The 25,531-nt window shown below is 44.6% G+C and overlaps 1 protein-coding gene across 3 annotated transcripts in view; it reads right to left on the bottom strand.

Moving 5' to 3' along the window:
- Positions 1–25,531, bottom strand: part of LOC140907149 (sodium-dependent neutral amino acid transporter B(0)AT3-like) — a 103,464-nt gene that overhangs the window by 41,948 nt on the left and 35,985 nt on the right. For 2 of the 3 annotated variants that reach the window (XM_073332436.1, XM_073332438.1), the window contains exons 2-3: positions 23,978–24,118; positions 15,562–15,699 (exon numbers count right to left, since the gene is read on the bottom strand). In XM_073332436.1, the coding sequence (XP_073188537.1) occupies positions 15,562–15,699; positions 23,978–24,118 (279 nt within the window). The remainder of the gene's footprint in view (positions 1–15,561; positions 15,700–23,977; positions 24,119–25,531) is intronic. The other variant, XM_073332437.1, reaches the window with a different exon arrangement.

The raw sequence follows: 25,531 nt of genomic DNA, 5'->3' as shown, positions 1-25,531 counted from the left end.
TGTGTTTTGAATCTAATTACCCTGTAAGGTATCTACCATCCTGATTTTACAGAGGTGATTCCTTTACTTCTATTAAAAGTCTTCTTGTAAGAAAACTGAATGCTTTTTTATTCTCAGATCCAAGGGTTTGGGTCTGTGGTCACCTATGCAAATTGGTGAGGATTTTTGCCAAACCTTTCCCAGGAAGTGGGGTGCAAGGGTTGGGAGGATTTTGGGGGGGGAAAGACGTGTCCAAACTACGTTTCCCAGTAAACCCAGTTAGAGTTTGGTGGTGACAGTGGAAATCCAGGGTCAAAGGATAAAATTAATTTGTACCTTGGGGAAGTTTTAACCTAAGCTGGTGAAAGTAAGCTTAGGAGGTTTTCATGCAGGTCCCCACATCTGTACCCTAGAGTTCAGAGTGGGGAAGGAACCTTGACAGAGTACACCTATTGTTAACTTGCAAGGTGAATTTAGAGCTGGCATAAGCCCAGAGGAGAGTGCTTAAGTGATTGAAGGGCTGGCAGTGTCAAGGAGCTGACACCAGCTACGACAAAAAAAATCCCACACCCCTCCCTATTGCTGAAAACAAGGAGTAAAAAGGTGACTCAGTCCTGGGCACCCCAAAAAGCTATCAGTGTCACAACCCTGGGCACCATAAAGTGTCACACATGGGTTGGAACTCTGCTGCATGTTTTAGTAAGTGGCTGGTGTCCCTACAGCAATACCCGAAGCACAGCTTCAGATGTCCGCTTGTGACCTGGATCACTGAAGAGCACAACCATAGCTTTAATGAAGTCTTCAAATTGTCCCAGAAGCAGGATCAATTTTTCTAGGAGTGGAGATGTCTAAACTGGGACTTCCCCAGTAAGCAGGCTGATAATCTCACTTGCAGTTCATCAGTGGATACAAATGTGGGCATAGCAGAAATAAGAGCCAACGCTGATTTTAAGAACCCACAAAATTTGTTGCTATTGCCATTAAACTTCTCAGGTAGGGGAGCTTGGGCTTGCATAGGGGTCAAAGCTGAAGGCAGTGTGGCTTGAGCTTGCAGCACTGCATTCTGTGTCTACAGGGTGGCAACTTGAGCCTGCAAGATCTGTAGGGCTTCTAGGGTGACCAGACAGCAAGTGTGAAAAATCCAGACAGAAGGTGGGGGGTAATAGGTGCCAATTTAAGACAAAACCCCAAATATCAGGACTGTCCCTTTAAAATCAGGACATCTGGTCACCCTAAGGGCTTCCACTGTCTCCATCAGAGAGAGATTGACCTTTGCAGAGTCCATATTTGCCATATCCGCTCTAGTTCTCTTATTGTTTGTGTTTGGGGCTGCTTAAACTGTCAGTGATCAGGATATGGGTGGTTGTGCCTAGTGGTTAGAGCAGGTATCAGGGGCCAGAGCCAAGGGTCACAGCCAGGGCAGGAACTAGGATTTGGAGCCCAGGGTGAACCCCATGTAGGCCACACCTCTGCCAGTGCACCCCAAACCAACTGCATCCCCAGCTCTGCCAATGCATACAACAAGAGGGAGCATGCTAATAAAATTTGTGGATGACACAAAGTTGGGGGTACTGTCAACATGGAGGAGGACTGGAATACCACACAAATAGATCTGAATGACCTTTAAAACTGGAGTAATAGATATGGGATGAAATGTAATGATGCAAAGTGCAAGGCCACCCACTTAGCAAAAATTCTTGTTAGACTTTATTAGCTGGGGCCATATCACTTGGAAATGACCGAGGAGAAAGAAAAGGTTAGTAGCAATTGGACATCTGACATAGTGAATGCCAGTAAAAATTAGGTGGGACCAGAGGCTAAAATAAGGAGAGAATATGTTAAAAATTATTTAGACAAGTCCGATGTCGTCAAGTCACCAGGGCTTGATGAAATACATTCTAGAATACTCAAGGAGCTTAATGAAGAGATATCTGAGCCATCAGAACTTATCTTCAAAAAGTAATGGAAGATGGGAACGATTCTAGAGGACTGGAGCACTATATTTGCCCATCTATAAAAAGGGAAATAAGTACAACCTGAGGAATTACAGACCAGTCAATTTAACTTCAGTACCTGGAAAGATAATGACACAACTAATTAAACAATCAATCAATTAGCAAACACCTAGAAGATGATAATAAGGCAAATAGTGACAGTCGCCATGGATTTGTCAAAAACAAATCGTGTCAAACCAACCTAATAGCTTTCTTTCAAAGGGTAACAAGCCTTGTGGGTAAGGGGAAGCAGTAAATGTGGCAACCTGGGCAGCAGTGATCATGAGATGGTTGAGTTCAGGATCCTCACAAAAGGAAGAAAAGACAGTAGCAAAATACAGACCCTGGACTTCAGAAAAGCAGACCTTAGGGAACTGATGGGCAGGATCCCCTGGGAGGTTACTGTGCGGGGGAAAGGAGTCCAGAAAAGCTGGCTGTATTTTAAAGAAGCCTTATTGACGGCACAGGAACAAACCATCCCAATGTGCAGAAAGAATAGCAAATATGGCAGGCAACCAGCTTAGCTTAACTGTGAAATCTTCAGTGAACTTAAACGCGAAAAGGAAGCTTGCAAGAAGTGGAAATCTGGATAAATGACCAGGGAGGAGTATAAAAATATTGCTCGAGCATGCAGGGGTGTAATCAGGAAGGCCAAAGCACAACTGGAGTTGCAGCTAGCAAGGGATGTGAAGGGTAACAAAGGTTTCTACAGGTATGTTAGCAACAAGAAAAAGGTCGGGGAAAGTGTGGGACCCTTAATGAATGGGGGAGGCAACCTAGTGACAGATGTGGAAAAAGCTGAAGTCCTCAATGCTATTTTTTGCCTCAGTCTTCACAGACAAGGTCAGCTTCCAAATTGCTGTCCTGGGCAACAAAGTATGGGGAGGAGGTGAGCAGTCCTCAGTGGTGAAAGAAGAGGTTAAGGACTATTTAGAAAAACTGGACATGCACAAGTCCATGGGTCCAGATCTAATGCAGGGTGCTGAGGGAATTGGCTGATCATAGAATATCAGGGTTGGAAGGGACCTCAGGAGGTCATCTAGTCCAACCCGCTGCTCAAAGCAGGACCGATCCCCGACTAAATCATCCCAGCCAGGGCTTTGTCAAGCCTGACCTTAAACTTCTAGGGAAGGAGATTCTACCACCTCTCTAGGTAACACATTCCAGTGTTTCATCACCCTCCTAGTGAAAAAGTGTTTCCTAATATCCAACCTAAATCTCCCCCACTGCAACTTGAGACCATTACTCCTTGTTCTGTCATCTGCTACCACTGAGAACAGTCTAGGTCCATCCTCTTTGGAACCCCCTTTCAGGTAGTTGAAAGCAGCTATCAAATCCCCCCTCATTCTTCTCTTCTGCAGACTAAACAATCCCAGTTCCCTCAGCCTCTCCTCATAAGTCATGTGTTCCAGTCCCCTAATCGTTTTTGTTGCCCTCCGCTGGACTCTTTCCAATTTTTCCACATCCTTCTTGTAGCGTGGGGCCCAAAACTGGACACAGTACTCCAGATGAGGCCTCACCAATGTCGAATAGAGGGGAATGATTATGTCCCTTGATCTGATGTGATTGCAGAGCCATTAGCCATTATCTTTGAAAACTCATGGCGATTGGGGGAGGTCCTGGACAATTGGAAAAAGGCAAATATAATGCCCATCTTTAAAAAAGGGAAGAAGGAGAACCTGGGGAACTACAGACCAGTCAGCCCCCCCTCAGTCGCTGGAAAAATCATGGAGCAGGTCCTCAAGGAATCCATTTTGAAGCACTTGGAGGAGAGGAAGGTGATCAGGAGCAGTCAACATGGATTCACCAAGGGCAAGTCATGCCTGACCAACCTGATTGCCATCTGTGATGAGATAACTGGCTCTGTGGATATGGGGAAAGCAGTGGACATGATATATCTTGACTTTAGCAAAGCTTTTGATACAGTCTCCCATAGTATTCTTGCCAGCAAGTTAAAAAAGTATGGATTGGATGAATGGACTATAAGGTGGATAGAAAACTGGCTAGATTGTCATGCTCAATGGGTGGTGATCAACGGCTCAGTGTCTAGTTGGCAGCTGGTAGACATTTTCAAGTACATAAAAGATTGTCCTATCCTCAGTGGTTCAGGAAAACAATTTTTCTCCCTCCTTGTAATAAGAAGCAATAGGCTTAAAGTGCAGCACGAGTGGTTAAGGTTGGACATTAGGAAACACCTCCTAACAGTCAGGGTGGTTAAGGACTGGAATAAATTGCCTAGAGAGGTTGTGGAATCTCCATCATTGGAGATTTTTAAGAGCAGGTTAGACAAACACCTGTCAGGGATGATCTAGATCAGGGGTGGGCAAACTTTTTTGCCTGAGGTTCCTGGAGCCAAAGTCCCCTTGTAAGCTGGTATGGTCTCTCACCAGCCTATCTGGATCTGGTCCTGCAGGAGAGAGAAAGGCAGGGAAATGCCTAGTTTGAGGATGCTGCTGGCTCTTAGGTGCCTGGGTGTCAGGACTAAGGAAGTTATGCACAGGCCCAGCAACATATCCATACTATTGTAGGACTGGAAGGGACCTCAAAAGGTCATCTAGTCCAGTCCCCTGCATTCATGGCAGGACTAAGTATTATCTAGATCAGAGGTGGGCAAACTATGGCCCATGGGCCACATCTGACCTGCAGGACCTTTCTGACTGGCCCCTGAGCTCAGGCCGGGGAGGCTCACCCCCAGCCCCCTCCCCTGCAGCCTGAGCATGCCGCACCGCCAGCACTCTGGCCCACCGCTCTTGCTGGGCAGCATGGCGGCATGGCTGGTTCCAGCATGGTAAGGGGGCAGGGGTCCCAGTGCAGCAGTCAGGGAGCGGTTGAATGAGTTGGGGGTTTGGGGAGGGCAGTCAGGGAACAGGAAACGGGGGGGGGTTGGATAGGGTGTGGGAATCCCAGGGGGCCTGTCAGGGGTGTGGATAGGGGTTGGGGCAGTCAGGGGACAGGGAGAAGGGGGGGGTTGGATCGGGGCTGGGGTCCCGGGAGGCAGTTAGGGGTGGGGGTCCAAGGAGCGGGCAGTCAGGGGACAAGAAGCGGGGGGGTTGGATGGGTCAGGGATTCTGAGGGGGGCAGTCGGGGGGCAGGAAGTGGAATGGGGCAGATAAGGGGTGGGGGCCAGGCTGTTTAGGGAGGCACAGCCTTCCCTACCCGGCCCTCCATATAGTTTTCCAACCCCTATGTAGCCTGTGGGCCATAGTTTGCCCACCTCTGATCTAGATAATACTTAGTTCTGCTATGAATGCAGGGGACTGGACTAGATGACCTTTTGAGGTCCCTTCCAGTCCTACAATAGTATGGATATGTTGCTGGGCCTGTGCATAACTTCCTTAGTCCTGACACCCAGGCACCTAAGAGCCAGCAGCATCCTCAAACTAGGCATTTCCCTGCCTTTCTCTCTCCTGCAGGACTAGATCCAGATAGGCTGGTGAGAGACCATACCAGCTTACAAGGGGACTTTGGTTACAGGAACCTCAAGAAGTGTGCAGGGATAAAGCTTCAGCACTGTTCAGGTCAGGAAAGCTAATATTTCACAGTTCCTAAGCAACCACACCCATCTCAAAATAGTCCAGTGATTAGAGCACTAGCATGGAATTTGGGAGACCAGAGTTCAATTCCTTCCAGTGCCACACCCTCCTGGGTGACCTTTAGTCTTAGGCAATAAAGCATGGACAAAGACTACCTGTAAAAGAGGTGATGCATGTGGGGTCAAGTGCCCCCCCACATTTCTGCGAGAGCCTTGCTAGCTCTGTCCTGCTGCTGTGCGTCTCCCTTGGCACTTCCAGCTTGCTTGGCCCCTTCCCCAGCAGCTGGGCCTGGGCAGGGAGCTGAAAGTCCAGTATGGAGTTGCTTCTCGTGTCGGCTGACTCAGCTCAGGGACCCCGCCTGGGAGAGAGCCTGGCGGGGAGGCAGTGGTGGCTCATCCGCTCTGCTCCCTGCCTGGTCCCAGCTGACAGGGACAGGGGCCAAGTGACCTGGAAATGTGCAGAGGAATGGGGGTCTCCAGCTTGCTAGGCAGCGACTGAGCAGCCAGCCTCAGCTGGTGTGAGAAGCGGCTCTGCCCCGCCCCCTATATTCCCCACTTGGGCCTGCTGCTGGGACGGGACAAATGAGCCAGAAATGTGGGGAGGTGCAGGAGAAAGCAGAGCCCCCACTCCCCACAGGTAACTCTGGCAGGGAGAGTGTGGTGGCCCCAGGCCGGGCGCAGGGTGGGAGGTCACTGGGGAAGGTGTTGGGAGCAGGGTCCCTCTGCGCAGCCAGAAGTAGGGGCATTGCCCATGCCCCTCCCACTGCTGAGGTGTCCATGAGATACATGCCTTAGACTGCAGTTCACAAAAGCTAGCACACTAGGTGGGGAGCTGCCTAAGATAGCCAATGGGAGATGCTGATGACAACGATGTGTCCTAAGCCCCACTGTTCTCATGGAGATAGGTGCCCAAATGTGTACATTTTAAAAGTGTACATTTTAAATGTTGTAGCTGTGCTGCTGTAGCACTTCAGCATAGACCCTACTTACACAGACAGGAGGGGTTCTCCTGCCAGTGTAGGTAATCCACCCTCCCACTCCGAGAGGTAGTAGCTAGATCAATGGAAGGATTCTTCTGTCAACCTAGCACTGTCTACACTAGGGGTAGATCAGTATAGCTATGTCTTCTGTGGGTATGCATATTTCACACCCCTGGGAGAAATAGCTATGCCAATGTAAATTCCCAGTGTAGACCAGCCCTAGGACTATCTCTACTTGTGATCCATGAATAGGAACCCCATCTGTAGAGTCAGGTGGTCTAGGTGCCTAAATAGTTTTTGTGGGAATGAGTGCGATTCTGTCCCGTTCTACACAAGAGCTGGAGGAGCTGCCTGCCTCATAACAACAAGGATGTTGTGTTATCAAGAGTGGGAGGTTGAGGTGGTCCATATGAGTTTGAGTGGGAGTTCTGTTGGAGGAGAAGGTATTCTGTTGGAGGAGAAGAGGCTGGTAGGGGCAGTGTGCTGGGAGAGAAGCTGAGCCCTGATTAGGGGGCGGGGCTTCTCTGACTAGGGGTCCTATAAAGGCAGCCAGCCAGTCAGGCAGCAGCTAGGACAGCTGCAGTGGCACAGGAGCCAGCAAACAGAGCTGTAAACAGGGGAGTTTGAGTGACAATTCTGTTGGAGGAGAAGGACTTAGGTAGGAAGGCTATGACCAATACAGAGGCAGCAGTGGTAGTGACCCAAGTAGTGGAAGACACAATGAAGATGACTGGCTGTAGAAGCTGAGGCATGTACATGATCCTGGAGGGGGTACCTGAAAAGAGTTTTGTCTGCATGAAGTGCCGCCTGATAGAGCTGGTGGAAGAAAAGATCTGAGGATTGGAGATGCAGGTGGAAACTCTGTTTGTTTGAGTTTAGAAGGGGGTTCAAGCAGATGAAGGAGCAAAGACATGAGGAGGCTAAAGGGAAAAGGTCAGACTTGCAGATGGAAGCAGGACCAAAGAACTCTGAGGGGAGACTGCTGGGTGAGGAAAATGGACAGTGGAAGCATGTGACTAAGAGAACCAGGCAGAGGAAAAGATGGGCTAGTGAAGAAGAAACAGAGCTCAGGAACAGGTTTGCGGAGTTGGAAAATTAAGAAGGGGCACAGCAAGTGGTCACTGAAGGTGAGAGGGGAAGGAAGAAGAAAAGAGCAGCTAGCCGTATAGGAAGAGGGCAAGAGTCAATGGAGATAACAACACCAAATATGAGCCCCAGGAGGATACGGGATGGGTTGCAGAGGATTGCAAGGGACAATAGGAATCGAGAGGACTTGCAGCCAGAGGGAACAGGGGATAGACTGGAGTATCGCACCATTGCCAGGAAAAGGCAGGTCTACGTGATTGGGGACTCCTTACTGAGAAGAATGGACAGGCCTGTAATGAGCTGATCCAGAGAACAGAAGGGTGTGCTGTCTGCCAGGTGCTAAGATACAGGATGAGGACCTGAGGCTGAAGAGGATCCTAACAGGAGCGGGAAAGAATCCACTGATTGCCCTTCATGTGGGAACAAATGATAAGGCTAGATTCTCGCTGGAATTTATCAAGGGAGACTATGCCAGGCTGGGGAAGACACTTAAGGAAATCGAGGCTCAGGTGATCTTCAGTGGGATTCTACCTGTTCCTAGAGAAGGGCAACAAAGGTGTGACAAGATTATGATGCTCAACAGATGGCTCAGGCACTGGTGCTATAAGGAGGGCTTTGGGAAGTGGCTATGGCCGCTGGGAAGCGTTCATGGACAGAGGACTGTTCTCTTGGGATGGACTTCACTGAGTAAGGAGGGAAATAGACGTCTAGGATGGAGGATGGCACAACTGATCAAGAGAGCTTTAAACTAGGAATTTGGGGAGATGGTTGGGAGATGTCTAGGTAATCGCCATGCCGGATTTTAACATTGAGAGGGAAGAAAACAAAGTAAGAAAGGATACAGCCGTGGGTAGGAGAATGGACATAAGGAGGAAGGGTAGTGTGCATACCAGTCTAATAGGTGATACTGGTGGTAGAATGTCTGTGCCCAATCGGGTAAAGAATGTGAGCGAGGCCAAACAGCAAAAATTAAGATGTTTGTACACTAATGGGAGGAGCCTAGGTAACAAAATGGAGGAACTAGAGCTACTGGTGCAGGAAGTGAAACCAGATATTATAGGGATAACAGAAACATGGTGGAATAGTCGTCATGACTGGACTACAGGTATTGAAGGGTATGTGCTGTTTAGGAAAGACAGAAATAAAGGCAAAGGTGATGGAGCATCGTATATCAATGATGAGGTAGACTGTAAAGAAATAAGTGTTGGAATGGACAAGACAGTCTGTCTGGGCAAAAATCACATTGGGGAAGAAAGCTACTTGAGCCTCAGTGCATGGGGTGTGCTATAGACTGCCAGGATCTGATCTCGATATGGATAGAGACTTCTTTAATGTTTTTAATTAAGTAAATACTAATGGGAATTGTGTGATCATGGGAGACTTTAACTTCCCAGATATAGACTGGAGGACAAGTGCTAGTAATAATAATAGGGGCTCAGATTTTCCTGGATGCAATAACTGATGGGTTCCTTCACCAAGCAGTTGCTGAACCAATAAAAGGGATGCCATTTTAGATTTGGTTTTGGTGAGTACTAGAAGAAATGGTTGTAGGGGGCAACCTTGGTTTGAGCGATCATGAGCTAATTCAGTTCAATCTAAATGGAAGGATAAACAAAAATAGATCTGTGACTAGGGTTTTTTATTTCAAAAGGGCTGACTTTAAAAAATTAAGGAAATTAGTTAGGGAAGTGGATTGGACTGAAAAACTTGTGGATCTAAGGCGAATTATTTCATGTAAAAGTTGCAGAAACTATCAGAAGCCTGCATCTCAAGAAAGGGGAAAAATTCATAGGCAGGAGTTGTAGGCCAAGCTGGATGAGCAAGCATCTCAGAGAGGTGATTAAGAAAAAGCAGAAAGCCGACAAGGAGTGGAAGATGGGAGGGATTAGCAAGGAAAGCTACTTTATTGAGGTCAGAACATGTAGGGATAAAGTGAGAAAGGCCAAAAGCCCTGTAGAGTTGAACCTTGCAAAGGGAATTAAAACCAATAGTAAAAGGTTCTATAGCCATATAAATAAGAAGAAAACAAAGAAAGGAGAAGTGGGACCACTAAACACTGAGGAGGGAGTGGAGGTTAAGGATAATCTAGGCATGGCCCAATAGCTAAACAAATACTTTGCCTCCGTCTTTAACGAAGAGGTTAGGGACCTTGGCACAAAAAGCAGGAATGTGCTAGTAAAGTTTGCAGATGACACAAAGCTGGGAGGTATTGCCAATACAGAGAAGGACTAGGATATCATACAGGAAGATCTGGATGACCTTGTAAACTGGAGTAATAGTAATAGGATGAAATTTAATAGTGGAAAAGTGCAAGGGATTAGAGATTAATAACAAGAATTTTTGTTATAAACTGGGGACACATCACTTGGAAGTAACAGAGGAGGAGAAGGACCTTGGAGTATTGGTTGATCATAGGATGACTGTGAGCCACTAATGTGATATGGCTGTGAAAAAAGCTAATGCGGTCTTGGGAAGTAGCAGGCGAGGTATTTCCAGTAGAGATAAGGAGGTGTTAGTACCATTATACAAGGCACTGGTGAGACCTCATCTAGAATATTGTGTGCAGTTCTGGTCTCCCATGTTAAAGATGAATTTAAACTGGAACAGGTACAGAGAAGGGCTGCTAGGATGATACGAGGAATGGAAAACCTGTCTTATGAAAGGAGACTCAAAGAGCTTGGCTTGTTTAGCCTAACCAAAAGAAGGCTGAGAGGAGATATATTTGCTCTCTATAAATATATCCAAGGGATAAATACCACTGAGGGAGAAGAATTATTTAAACTCAGTACCAATGTGGACACAAGAACAAATAGATATAAACTGGCCAGCAGGAAGCTTAGACTTGAAATTAGATGAAGGTTTCTAACCCTCAGAGGAGTGAAGTTCTGGAACAGCCTTCCAAGGGAAGCAGTGGGGGAAAAGACATATCTGGCTTCAAGACTAAGCTTGATAAATTTATAGAAGGGATGATACGATGGGATAGCCTAATTTTGGCAATTAATTGATCGTCAGCTATTAGTGGTAAATGTGCCCAGTGGTCTGTGATGGGATGTTAGATGGGGTGGGATCTGAGTTCCTGCAGAGAATTCTTTCCTGGGTGTCTGGCTAGTGAGTCTTGCCCACGTGCTCAGGGTTTAGCTGATCGCCATATTTGGGGTTGGGAAGGAACTTTCCTCCAGGGCAGATTGGCAGGAATCACTTGCTGGGGCACGGGTCACTTGCTGGAGGATTCTCTGCACCTTGAAGTCTTTAAACCACAATCTGAGGACTTCAATAGCTCAGACATAGGTTAGGGGTTTGTTACAGGAGTGGGTGGGTGAGATTCTGTGGCCTGCGTTGTGCAGGAAGTCAGACTAGACTATCATAATGGTCCCTTCTGACCTTAAAGTCTGTGATTATGATATTTATTTATTTTAAGTCAGAACATCTGATCTCAGGAATTTGTCACTCTGGAAAACTAGATCAACCCTTTCATGACCTATTCAGTTTCTATACATCTGGGATCTGGAATAATCCAAGAAATCCCAAAGCACTTCACAAACTGTAAAGTATAGCACTACTGAAATTCAGCTAGCTCCAGGAGATGGAGTGTGGAAGGCAACCAGTACACAGCATCTTACACAACAGTGGGGATGGAAACATTTTGTTGAAGAACATTGGGGAAAATTCCTTCCTCTTACAAAAAGTGCCAAGGTGTTTTTAATGTCTTTCTTATCCAAATAAGATACTAGTTGCCCAGGTCTTCTCTTAAAGACCCATAGACAGCAAACTGCATGGTACTCTGATCTAACTCAGTAGGATAATGGGTTTAGTCAGTACCACTGAGGTGGTTCCAGGAATGCTAGGTGTTTGAAATCTGAAGTTGAGACTGTTAAACTATCGCCTCTTTTTTGTTTGTCATGTTTGGGTGAAAAAATTTTTAAATTTCTTTTTCAAAAGGTGGCTCTCTGTGATGCTTCCTGGGAGCACCCAAGGTTATGAGGCACCTTGTTATCACCTGCCTATAGCATGAGAGAGCCTTTACTGTGTCTGCTGGATGTCAGCTCCTCACCTCCACTGGCCACAGACAACACAATCACTCTCCTCTCAAACTGCAGAGGCTCCACTATCCCTCTGTAGGTTAGTGATAGGAACACTCCAAGCCCCAAAGCCACCAAACATCCCCCTGGAGTGCCCAGCCCCTGATCCACTCAGTGTTCACAGACACAGATATTCTGCTCTCAAAGGAACACTATATATCAGGTTATCTGTTACACCTTAGGTCACAGCTCTGCTTAACACATAGCACTTAGATATGTTTATAGAAAAAACAAGCAAAAGTTTAATGAGGAATAGAGATTCAAATGGTAAGTTGAAATAATGGAAACAAATGGTTATATATTAAACAAAATCATTAAATACATTCTAAAACCTAGACTTAAGTAACAAGATACACTCTCATCTAAAAGCATAGCTCACTCCAAAGTCTTTCTCCCAGTGCTTAACAGCTTGCCAGGTTGTGATCCTACAGTCATAAGACAATGCCCACTAGCAGCTTGTCTCCCCATGTGAAGCATTGTTAGTGTGCAGAAGAGAAGGGTGAGGGGGGATTTGATAGCAGCCTTCAATTACCCGAAGGGGGGGTTCCAAAGAGGATGGAGCTAGGCTGTTCTCAGTGGTGGCAGATGACAGACCAAGAAGCAATGGTCTCAAGTTGCAGTGGGGGAGGTCTAGGTTGGACATTAGGAAACACTATTTCACTAGGAGGGTGGTGAAACACTGGAATGGGTTACCTAGTGAGGTGGTGGAATCTCCATCTTTAGAGGTTTTTAAGGCCTGGCTTGACAAAGCCCTGGCTAGGATGATTTAGTTGGTGCTGGCCCTGCTTTGATCTGGGGGCTGGACTAGATGACCTCCTGAGGTCTCCTCCAACCCTAATATTCTATGATTTGCATGGCACTTTTGTAGCTGGCATTGCAAGGTATTTATGTGCCAAATATGCTAAACATTCGTATGCCCCTTCATGCTTTGGCCAACATTCCAGAGGACATACTTCCATGATGATGACACTCATTTTTAAAAAAGAATGAATTAATTAAATTTGTGACTGAACTCCTTGGGGGAGAATTGTATGTCTCCTGCTCTATTTTAACCACATTCTGCCATATATTTGATGTTATAGCAATCTCCGATGATGACCCAGCACATGTTCGTTTTTAAGAACACTTTCACTGCAGATTTGACAAAACACATAGGTACCAATGTGAGATTTCTAAAGATAGCTACAGCACTCGACCGCAGGTTTAAGAATCTGAAGTGCCTTCCAAAATCGGAGCGAGATGAGGTGTGGAGCATGCTTTCTGAAATCTTAAAAGAGCAACACTCCAATGCAGAAACTACAGAACTGAACCACCAAAAAAAAAATCAACTTTCTGCTGGTGGCATGTGAATCAGATGATGAAAATGAACATGCAGATCCCGTCATCAGCATGGATGCATATCTTCTGGAATTGTTGAAGTATGAAGGGACATATGAATCTTTAGTGCATCTGGGACATAAATATCTTGCTACACCAGTCTCATAAATATCAATGGAAGGTAACCATCTTTCTGTATACAGTGCTATAAAATCCCTCCTGGCCAGAGGCAAAACCCTTTCACCTGTAAAGGGTTAAGAAGCTAAGATAACCTCACTGGCACCTGACCCAAAATGACCAATGAGGGGACAAGATACTTTCAAATCTGGAGGAGGGGAACAAAGGGTCTGTCTGTGTGATGCTTTTGCCGGGAACAGATCAGGAATGCAGCCTTACAACTCCTGTTAAGTTACGTTTCAGAGTAACAGCCGTGTTAGTCTGTATTCGCAAAAAGAAAAGAAGTAATTGTGGCACCTTAGAGACTAACCAATTTATTTGAGTATAAGCTTTCGTGAGCTACAGCATCCGATGAAGTGAGCTGTAGCTCATGAAAGCTTATGCTCAAATAAATTGGTTAATCTCTAAGGTGCCACAAGTACTCCTTTACTTACTTACTTACCAGGAAGAAGAAATCTAGCTAGAAATGCATTAGATTTCATTTTGTTTAATGGCTGGTAAAATAAGCTGTGCTGGAGGGAATGTATGTTCCTGTTGTTGTGTCTTTTTGTAACTTAAGGTTTTGCCTAGAGGGATTCTCTATGTTTTGAATCTAATTACCCTGTAAGGTATTTACCATCCTGATTTTACAGAGGTGATTCTTTTACCTTTTTCTTTAATTAAAATTCTTCTTTTAAGAACCTGATTGATTTTTTTCATTGTTCTTAGGATCCAAGGGTTTGGGTCTGTGTTCATCTGTACAAATTGGTGAGGATTCTGATCAAGCCTTCCCCAGGAAAGGAGGTGTAGGGTTTGGGGGGATATTTTGGGGGAAGACGTCTCCAAGTGGGCTCTTTCCCTGTTCTTTGTTTAAAACGCTTGATGGTGGCAGCATACTGTTCAAGGACAAGGCAAAGTTTGTACCTTGGGGAAGTTTTTAAACCTAAGCTGGTAAGAATAAGCTTGGGGGTATCAAGGTTCCTCCCCCACTCTGAACTCTAGGGTACAGATGTGGGGACCTGCATGAAAACCTCCTAAGCTTACTTTCACCAGCTTAGGTTAAAACTTCCCCAAGGTACAAATTAATTTTATCCTTTGACCCTGGATTTCCACTGTCACCACCAAACTCTAACTGGGTTTACTGGGAAACGTAGTTTGGACACGTCTTTCCCCCCCAAAATCCTCCCAACCCTTGCACCCCACTTCCTGGGAAAGGTTTGGCAAAAATCCTCACCAATTTGCATAGGTGACCACAGACCCAAACCCTTGGATCTGAGAATAAAAAAGCATTCAGTTTTCTTACAAGAAGACTTTTAATAGAAGTAAAGGAATCACCTCTGTAAAATCAGGATGGTAGATACCTTACAGGGTAATTAGATTCAAAACATAGAGAATCCCTCTAGGCAAAACCTTAAGTTACAAAAAAGGTACACAGGCAGGAATAGTCATTCTATTCAGCATAGTTCTTTTCTCAGCCATTTAAAGAAATCATAATCTAACACATACCTAGCTAGATTACTTACTAAAAGTTCTAAGACTCCATTCCTGTTCTATCCCTGGCAAAAGCAGCATACAGACAGACACAAACCCTTTGTTTCTCTCCCTCCTCCCAGCTTTTGAAAGTATCTTGTCTCCTCATTGGTCATTTTGGTCAGGTACCAGCAAGGTTACCTTTAGCTTCTTAACCCTTTACAGGTGAGAGGATTTTTCCTCTGGCCAGGAGGGATTTTAAAGGGGTTTACCCTTCCCTTTATATTTATGACAGGGGGTCTTTAATGCAGGTCCCCACATCTGTACCCTAGAGTTCAGAGTGGGGAAGGAACCTTGAAAACCAGCTACAACAGTGCCATACAAACACCTGTTGTCACTTTCAGATGACATTGTAAACAAGAAGCGGACAGCATTATCTCCTGGAAATGTAAACAAACTTGATTGTCTGAGCGATTGGCTGAACAAGAAGTAGGATTGAGTGGACTTGTGGGCTGTAAAGTTTTGCATTGTTTTATTTTTGAGTGCAGTTATTTTTGTACATATTTCTAGAATTGTAAGATCAACTTTTTATGATAAAGAGATTGCATTTCATCATTTGTATTAGGTGAATTGAAAAATACTATTTTTTTTACTGTGCAAATATTTGTAATTAATAATATAAAGTGAGCACTGTTCACATCATAGTCTGTGTGATAGTTGAAATCAATATATTTGAAAATGTAGAAAACATCCAAAATATTTAAATAATTGGTATTCTATTATTCTTTAACCGTGCAATTAATCACAATTTTTTAATCACTTGACAGCCCGAGTTCAAAGAGAAGATTTTAAAATGAGCCATTTAAAAAATCTGTACAGTAGGACTTAATGCCATATTATAGGAATAAAAAAGAGTTGGTAACACTTTGCAACCTTAACACCAACAAGAGACTTGAAATATTAATTACCTGTTCTGTTCCCATTTAGTGGGCAAGCACTCCAAGGAAGGGGCTCTTGGAAGGAGTTAATGAAATACCACATCACCCAGGTTAAAATGGTGTTATAATATAAGCTCACAATGAATGACACCATCAATGAACCAATACCTATTGAATACAAAAAAATTTCAGTTTAAACAAATTGCTTAAATAAGCTGTCAGAACACTTATTTACTTTACCCAACAAATTTATGCCACTCCTGCTACTGCATTTGCCCTAATCTCTTGTTTTTGTGTGAGTGTTTTTGTTTGTTTTTCCCCTTTGGTGGTTTTAAAAACAGTCTAGGTCAGCTGTGATGGTCTCTTCCCCTGAATAGAACCAAGACGACAATTACTCAACAGCACAGACAGGAAACCTCCTCCCCTGGGAGTGAAAGTGCTAGGATAACATTTCAAATTCAGGGAGCAGTACAAGAGTGGCCACTTTGTCCTTACCATTCTGTGATAGTGAAGGAAAGAAAGGACTGTGGAAGGAGATGGGATTATAACAAATATCTTAATCTAAAATGAAAAGGGTGGAGGAGAAAAGTGGTGGAAAAGGGGGTGGAAGAGTTTAAGGGTATGGGGAAAATGTAGATTCAGGTGATCAGAAGAAGGGGCAGGGTGAAGGCCAGACCACTGAACTCTCATGCATGATAGCATTTCACAATTGCAGTGGGGAAACCAGGTATAGTTTGCTGCTGCCCCTGTGCAGAGGACTATGAGGTGTTCACATATGAATGGGTTGCGGTGACAGTGCAGCAATTCTATGGAATCAACTTTTGTACAGGAGTCCTGAGGAGATAGAGGTACTCCAAATGCGTGAGGGAGAGGAAGAGCACAAACCTCAGGTCCCTGGCCCTACTACCACAGCTACCCACAACACTTGATGGTACAGCAGATAGTTTAACTTTTCTTTTAAGATGCAGGTGCAAGAACAGCCCCCATCATCATCAACAGGTAGTGATCAATGGCTCCATGTCTAGTTGGCAGCCGGTGTCAAGTGGAGTGCCCCAGGGGTCAGTCCTGGGGCCGGTTTTGTTCAATATCTTCATAAATGATCTGGAGGATGGTGTGGATTGTACTCTCAGCAAATTTGCGGATGATACTAAACTGGGAGGAGTGGTAGATACGCTGGAGGGGAGGGATAGGATACAAAAGGACCTAGACAAATTGGAGGATTGGGCCAAAAGAAATCTGATGAGGTTCAATAAGGATAAGTGCAGGGTCCTGCACTTAGGATGGAAGAATCCAATGCACAGCTACAGACTAGGGACCGAATGGCTAGGCAGCAGTTCTGCGGAAAAGGACCTAGGGGTGACAGTGGACAAGAAGCTGGATATGAGTCAGCAGTGTGCCCTTGTTGCCAAGAAGGCCAATAGCATTTTGGGATGTATAAGTAGGGGCATAGCGAGCAGATCGAGGGACGTGATCGTCCCCCTCTATTCGACATTGGTGAGGCCTCATCTGGAGTACTGTGTCCAGTTTTGGGCCCCACACTACAAGAAGGATGTGGATAAATTGGAGAGAGTCCAGTGAAGGGCAACAAAAATGATTAGGGGTCTAGAACACATGACTTATGAGGAGAGGCTGAGGGAGCTGGGATTGTTTAGTCTGCAGAAGAGAAGAATGAGGGGGATTTGATAGCTGCTTTCAACTACCTGAGAGGTGGTTCCAGAGAGGATGGTTCTAGACTATTCTCAATGGTAGAAGAGGACAGGACAAGGAGTAATGGTCTCAAGTTGCAGTGGGGGAGGTTTAGGTTGGATATTAGGAAAAACCTTTTCACTAGGAGGGTGGTGAAACACTGGAATACGTTACCTAGAGAGGTGGTAGAATCTCCTTCCTTAGAAGTTTTTAAGGTTAGGCTTGACAAAGCCCTGGCTGGGATGATTTAATTGGGGATTGGTCCTGCTTTGAGCAGGGGGTTGGACTAGATGACCTCCTGAGGTCCCTTCCAACCCTGATATTCTATGATCTCAAGGTTCCCTCAGTGATGAGTGGGACCAAGAGTGTTTTCTAGTGCAGGAACACCTAGCTTCATCTTACAGCTATGAAACAGGAGGAGAGCCATAGAAAAGAAGTGGGGAGGCGGGTGACTGGACTCAGAAGGAAGCTGAAGCAGTAATGTAGGGCTCTACAGGAGTGTCAGCTGGCTTTTGCAGCCTGGGAGAACATAAGAATGGCCATACTGTGTCAGACTAAGGGTCCGTCTAGCTCAGTATCCTGTCTTCTGACAGTGGCCAATACCAGGTGCTTCAGAGGGAAAGAACAGACCAGGTGATCATCAAGTGAGCCAACCCCTTTCACCCATTCCCAGCTTCTGGCAAACAAAGGCTAGGGACACCATCCCTGTTCATCCTGGCTAATAGTCACTGATGGACCTATCCTCCATGAATTTATCTAGTTCTTTTTGAACCCTCTTATAGTCTTGGCCTTCACAGCATCCTCTGGCAAAGAGTTCCACAGGTTGACTGCATTGTGTGAAGCAATACTCCCTTTTGTTTGTTTTAAACCTTATTTACTTTCTCCACACAAGTCATGATTTTATAGACCTCTATCATATCCCCCTTTAGTCTTCTTTTTTCCAAGCTGAAAAGTCCCACTCTTATTAATCTCTCCTCATATGGAAGCTGTTCCATACACCTAATCACTTTTGTTGCTCTTCTCTGTGTACCTTTTCCAATTCCAATATATCATTTTTGAGATGGGACAGTCACATCTGCACGCCATGTGGCCATACCATCTATTTATATAGAGGCAATATGATATTTTCTGTCTTATTATCTATCCCTTTCCTAATGATTCCCAACATTCTGTTAGCTTTTTTTGACTACTGCTGCATAATGAATGGATATTTTCAAAACAATATCCACAATGACTCCAAGAGCTCTTTCTTGAGTGGTAACAGTTAATTTAGATTCCACCTTTCTGTGAATGTGTATATATAGTTGGGATTATGTTTTCCAATGTACATTATTTTGCATTTATCAGCATTGAATTTCATCTGCCATTTTGTTGCCCAGTCACTCAGTTTTGGGAGGTCCCTTTGTAACTCTTCGCAGTCTTCTTTGGACTTAACTATCATGAGTAGCTTGTGCAAATTTTGCCACCTCACTGTTTACCTCTTTTCAAGATCATTTATGAATATGTTGAACACAAGTGATCCCTGTTCAGACATCTGGGGAATACCACTATTTACTTCTTTCCTTTCTGAAAACTGACCATTTATTCCTACCCTTTGTTTACTATCTTTTAACCAGTTACTGATCCATGAGGGGACCATGACTGCTTACTTTGCTGAGAGCCTTTGGTGAGGGACCCTGTTGAAGGCTTTCTAACAGTCTAAGTACACTATATCCACTGGATCACCTCCCTCAAAGAATTCTAGTAGATTGGTGAGGCATGATGTCCCGTTACAAAAACCATGTTGAATCTTCCCCAACAAATCATGTTCATCTGTGTGTTGCTGATAATTCTCTTCCTTACTATAGTTTCAACCAATTTGAAGTTAGGATTACCTGCCTGTAATGGCTGGGATTGCCTCTGGAGCCTTTTTTAAAATTGGTGTCACATTAGCTATCCTCCAGTCATCTGATATAGAAGTTGATTTAAATGATAGGTTACATAGCACAGTCAGTAGTTCTATAGTTCCACACTCCTAGTTGTCACCTGTCACCCCACACTGGGACCCATATCATCAAATAGCTACACCCCATTCTTGATGATGATCACATAGTGGACAGATACTTTGAAGTTTTTGAAAAAGAGCTTGGAAAGATGAACAACATGTCAGTGAAACTTACTGTTAACTCTGAAAGCCAACCAAAGTATTGAGAGCCCAGAGTTGTGCCTTATGCTCTGAAGCCTCTGGTAGAAGCAGATTTGGACTGTTGATTGATCGCTGTCACTGGTTTCACAGTGAGTGGGCTACATCCATTGTACCAGTAATCAAGGAGGATGGCTCGGTCTGAATTTGTGGAGACTTTGAAGTGACACGGAATCCGGCTTTATGTGCAGACCAGTGTCCACTGCCTCCTACTGAAGATTTGTTTGTTTGTTAGTGGTGGACAGTATTTCAGTATATTGGATTTGCATACCAATGCATACCTACAAATGTAGGCTGAGCTGGCATCTTGCAAATATCTCACTATCACACGCAAAAAAGCTTATTTTCTTACAACAGGTTGCCTTTCAGTATCGCATTGGCACCTGCCCTGTTCCAGAAAGCCATAGATGAGATTTTGAAGGGCTGAATGAAGTTCAATGCTGTTTTGGATGACATCCTTGTTATAGGAAAGGATCATCTTCAAAATTTGGGTGCTGTCTTTCAAACACTGCAATACCATGGACTGAGAGTATACCAAAACAAATGTGAGTTTTTCAAATCTTCAGTTGAATACCTTGGACCTGTAATTGATGCCAGTGGCTTAAGGAAATCACCAGAGAAAGAAAGAAAAGGTAGTTCTTGAAGTGCCGCCACCACCAGAGAACATTTCAGTATTACATTCATTCTTAGGACTGCTTAACTACTATGGTACATTTCTGCCTATTCTGATGATAATGGCACTTTACATGAACTGTTACAAGCAAAGAAAAATGGGAATGGACTAAAGAGTGCGAGTGTGCATTTAAGGAAGCAAATAAACTGTTGACATCAGCTGAAGTTCTTACACATTTTGATGCTTCACTACCATTGAAATTGGCTTGTAATGCTTTACCACACGGAGTGGCTGCAGTTCTTTCCCACATTTTTCCTAATGGCATGGAGAAAGCAATTGCTTTTGCATAATGAACATTCACTACTCCTGAGAAGAACTATGCACAGATAAAGCAAGAAGCTCTCAGCATTATCTTAGGAATTTGGGAAGTTCCATACCAATCTGTATGGTAGACATTTTACCTTGCTGATGGATCGTTGCCTGTTACTTTCAATTTTTTTGGACCAAAACCTGGCTTTCTGTCATTAGCTTCTGCTCATATGCAATGATGAGAATTGCTACTTTCAACTCATTTCTATCCTATACTGTATGGGACTCAGCATGGCAAAGCTGATGGGCTGTTGCGACTGCTACGCTCAAACTCCTGTCAACCCAAAGAAACTTCAGACAAAGTAATCTATCTCAATTTGATGAATAGATTACTGTGATGGGGTGGACTAGGCCCAAAGGCCTCCTACTGGAGGCCTTGGAGTCCTGTCTCACCCATCCCAGGAAAGGAGCAGTGGAGAGGCCCTCCAAGTGGGCTAAAGTGGCTGAAGGGGAAGCAGCCAATCAGAGAGGCTGCAGGAAGCAGCCAGTGAGGACGCAGCAGGCTCATATAAAAGGAGCTGCAGGGCCAGAGTGAGGGCAGTCTGCTTGCAGAGACTGGGGGAGCAAGAGGTGCTCCTGGCTGGCTGCAAGGGCTAGGGCAGGTAGTTGATGGCAGGGACCAGGGAAGCAAGGGAATAGCTTCTGGCTGGCTGCCAGGACTCACTGAAGACCGGCCGAGGGAAAGGACTGTCCATGGAACTTTTTACCCCTGGAAGGGGACTGATCTAGACTGACCCAGCTGGAGAGCTGGGGTCAGAGGACTAAAGGGCAGGCGATGAACCCCCGAGCAGGAACCTTCACATGTAAGCTGGACAATTAGGGTACTGAGAGAGGCCCTGTTGGTCAGAACTGAGGACCAGAGCCTGGGAAGGGCTACAGGACATTACTGAGGGCTTTGAGATAGGCCAGAAAGGGACACTCATGAGAGGTGGGTACCGCCCTGCTGAAAAGAATTGAGAGACTGTAGGCACTGTAAGCCAGAGAAAGGGGACGCTCATGAGAGGCAGGTGTTGACCCTGTTACAATTACCTATCACTAGCATAGACGTCAACAAAGTAACCACTAAGGACGATGTGCTTTTTGTTCTGAAAGGATTCATACTGCAATGTACACTGTTCAAGATCAAAAGAATCCCCAGTTTACACAATTTGTCTCATGTGAATTATCTGTGAATCACAGTCGCATCAGATGCAGAATGCAAGGGATCATTCTGAAATCACTTCAGTCTCAGGTTTTGGAAGCTTTTCAGGAAGGTCATTTTGCCATTGTATGGATGAAGACCATAACCCAGAATCACATCTGGTAGCTGAGGATCAACAAAGATATTGCGAGCAAGGCGAAGTGCTCTACTAAGTGTCAGAAAATTAGGCATGATCCTAGCCCAGTTTATCTACATCCTTGGTTGTGGCCTCGGACTCCTTGGACACATGTTCATGTGGACTTTGCTGGACCTTTAGAAGGTGATATGTTTTTGGTTGTAATCAGCGCCCATTCAGAATAACCAGAAGTTTCCAGAATTACTTGTGCTATAGTTACAAGGATGTCCAGTGGTCTTGGTAACTTGTTTTAGCCAGGTTGGTTTACTGTTACAGTTGATGAGTGACAATGGGCCTAAATTCTGTTCTGAAGAATTTCAGAGGTTCCTTGCTTCAAATGGAATTAAACATTTTCATTCCACTCCTCACCATCCTGCTACAAATAGATAATCTTTGGCCTGAAGGATTGTGGTGTTGCCCATCCAATCACTTCCAACACTTGAGGGAATGTTCTAGGAATCAGTGGGCAGAACCATACTTATTTTGGTGGAAGCCAGAAAAGCCTGATTTCCATTGGTGTATGTGAGAGGATATTCATGCCACAAAGTGCCCATTTGGTGCTGCATGCAGAGGAATGTCTCTGGTGCACTCTGCTGCTGTCTACACATTACAGGTATGCATTGAATGACGTGAGCTGTAGCTTACAAGCTGTAGCTTATGCTCAAATAAATTGGTAGTAGCTTAATATGCTGCTGTCTTTCACTGTGTGTGTGTGACCGAATAGGCCCATGTGTTCATACCCTACACATTACTATAACAATTTTGTACAAGACATGTATTGTGAGGTATCATCTGTGTGGCAACATTGTATATGAAGTTATAATATTCCCCTGTATGGTGTTTATTAACACATGTTCCAAACCACATAGCTTTGCCTACACAAGTTGTAAACAGGTCTGTCCTAAACAAAAGAATGCATGCTTGCTTTAATTTGATTGATTTAAGCAGTGAACAGATTCATCAAGAAGGAAGGGAAGACAAAGTTCAAACAGGTGAAAAAAACAGTAAGGAATATCCTTCCACATAGACTCTTTGGCTCCTGGTTCTCAGCTGGAAATATTTTTCAAGAAAGGGACTGAAACTATAAAAAGGAAGGACAAACACCCAAGGTACCCCCTTCCCTCCACCCATTGCATTCACTAAGCCTGAAGAGACAAAGGAAACAGCTGTTGGACTCTGGGGGAGGAGTCCTAACCTGACAGTTTGGTCAGTGAAAGCATGTGGTGAGAACTTTGAAATTAATATTGAAGTTCAGCACCAGTTTAGGATTTTATCTTTATTTTTCTTGTACCCATTTCTGGCTTTTATGCCTCATTACGTGTTTTCACTTAAAATCTGTCTTTGTAATTAATAAACTTGTTTTACTGTTTTATCTAATCCAGTGTGTTCAAGTTTAAGTGTCTGGGTAACAGGTTGAGTGCATATTATTCCCTTAAAGGAATAATGCATTTAACATATTTGTACTGTTCGGGAGAGGGCTGGGCAGTACAGAACATACATTTTTTTGGGGAAGATCTGGGACGGGATGTGTGTTGGAGTCACCCTGCAGCATAACCAAGACTGGTGAGAGCCAAAGTGTGGCTAGCTGGCTGCAGCACACACACAGACATAGCTGGGAGTGACTTACATGTTGGAGGCTGTTTGTGAGTATTGCACCCAAGTGTCAATGGCCTGCAGAAGGTACCCAGGATGGGCCTAGGCTGTTCAGACCCATAATAGTGTTAGAGTATTCCTCTACATGCTTAACTGCTGGGGACTTGTACATTGTCCTATTATTATTTTTTGATGGAGGAAGGTTTGTGTGACTCCTGATAAGGACCCCAAATGGTCCCTTGTTTTAATTAATGGTTTGTCTCTGTCCAGGGTTAATTCCTAATTCATTTATTTTTCCTCAAACACAGTGGAAGGGACCCAAAGGGGGTTGGGTCTAGTGGGAGGCAAGCAGAGTTCTCTTGGGCACATCGCTTGGTCTTGAGATATTTTTAACAAACCCACTGTGTCCCCACTAGACTGATTTTATTTTATGTAACTGTCTTGTGTTTCCTAAATAAAAGCGTTTTGAGGCTTCATATCAGAGAGCAGTCCTGTATGCTTGTGAATGGGTAAGAACTGCTGGACAGTGTGACCAGGGAGATCAAACTTTAGTTTCCTAGAGCCAGTATTGCTCTGGGTTGGAGCTTGAGGCACTTGTTTCAGTTACTTAACCAGTTCCCTAGTCAATATTTAATATGGCTCTTGACAATGGGCTAACTAGTTTTCAGAGAACATGGAGAAACCTACCAACTCCTCCAAAGTAAGGTGAGATGGTATTCCAGACACCAATGCTGCCTTTTCTCAAGCGCTGTCCCATGGCTAGTTCAAGATGAAACAATGGGATTCCTTCAAAGACAAGTGCTATGACATATGGGATCAAGAATGCCCCTGGGAACATAATTAAAAATAGTTACGCCATAGAAGCTCTGCATCTCACACAGATTTTTTTGCTTTATTGCTGCTTGTTATATTTTATTACTGTAATACTCAAGGCCCACAATCAGATAGTGGCCCAACTGCTATAGGTCTTGTACAAGCACAGGGTCAGATTACTCAGTCACCAATTTAGTTGTGGGAGGCATGACTCAGATTCTTCATGTTACAAACCCCCTAACCTTAAGCAATGCAGATTCTCTTCAGTAATCATAAGGCTACAAATATCCTCCAACATTCCCTCCATTTCTCCTCCTTTCAAATGTTTAATCTCCCCTCCTTCTCCAGCAAGCACTACTTATTCTACTTTTTTCTCCCTCACCAGCAAACACCCTCATCTCGCTTCCTAGCCAGTGCCTTTTCTCCCGCTGCCTCAGTTTCCCTCCCTAAGGTTCCCACAAACCTGACCCTCACTCAGTTTTCCACCCCAGGATCCTCACCTGTCCTTCTCCTCTGATCACCTGACATTGCACATACTTGAACCTTCTTCATAGTAAGGGGAGGATCAGAAAAAAGTAAGAGATAGGACCTAGACACCTAAGTCCAGCATTTACATGCCCCTTACATTTACAATATCCTATTCAGCTGCTGCTGAATGCTGCAGGTGCCTAACTCACCTGGTGTCTACATTTCTGCTGTTGAAGTTCTCTACATGCCTAAATTTTTTGCCTCTGGCTATGTGCATTGCTGTCTCGCTCTAGGCACCTGGATGTCTAAATGCCAGAGCAACCCACAAATGGTCTATTTCACCTCAAGGACTTGAGCATGCCTACCTGAATCAGGTCCATTCAAAATCTAGCTGGAGGAAAAGCAGCAGCAGCATTATATTAGGGGAGAAGGAAGAAATTTCCACAATGGAAAACAGGGCCAGATTAAGACTCAAGTTCTTCTCCTACCTTCACTACCTATCTCTGATGCGTAAGATGGCTGCCCCTCTCCTCTACTACTACCTCTACTTCATGAGGCTGGACGGTGAGGGGAGGGGAAGGTTGCATGGCAGCTGAGACTAGACAAGGAGAAACAATTTTATAATTCAGCCAAACTTCAACCACTAGACTGAAAATTTCCCATGCCAGGTGTCTGCCTCAGGGAGGATGTTGATAAAATGGAGAGGAGCTCCAGTTCAGAGAAGAGCTATGATAATAATTAAAGGATTAGAAAACCTTACAATTGCTGATGTGGGCACTGGGATTCTGGGCACAGCAACCAAGAGCAGGGATACAATCTTCTGGAACCCAGGGAACATCAAGAAAGTGGAAGCGACCTGACTCTAATGCAGAGGATACCTGAATTGGCAGAGGGGAGGGAAAGAGGGGAAGAGTGGTGGAGTTAATAGTTTGGCTGTGCAATGGGATTTGGAGCAAGTAG

This window comes from Lepidochelys kempii, chromosome 2 (assembly GCF_965140265.1).
Source record: "Lepidochelys kempii isolate rLepKem1 chromosome 2, rLepKem1.hap2, whole genome shotgun sequence".
Classification (NCBI taxonomy): Eukaryota; Metazoa; Chordata; order Testudines; family Cheloniidae; genus Lepidochelys; species Lepidochelys kempii.
Note: the sequence above shows the minus strand (reverse complement) of the source record. Positions and strands in the feature narration are given on the sequence as shown.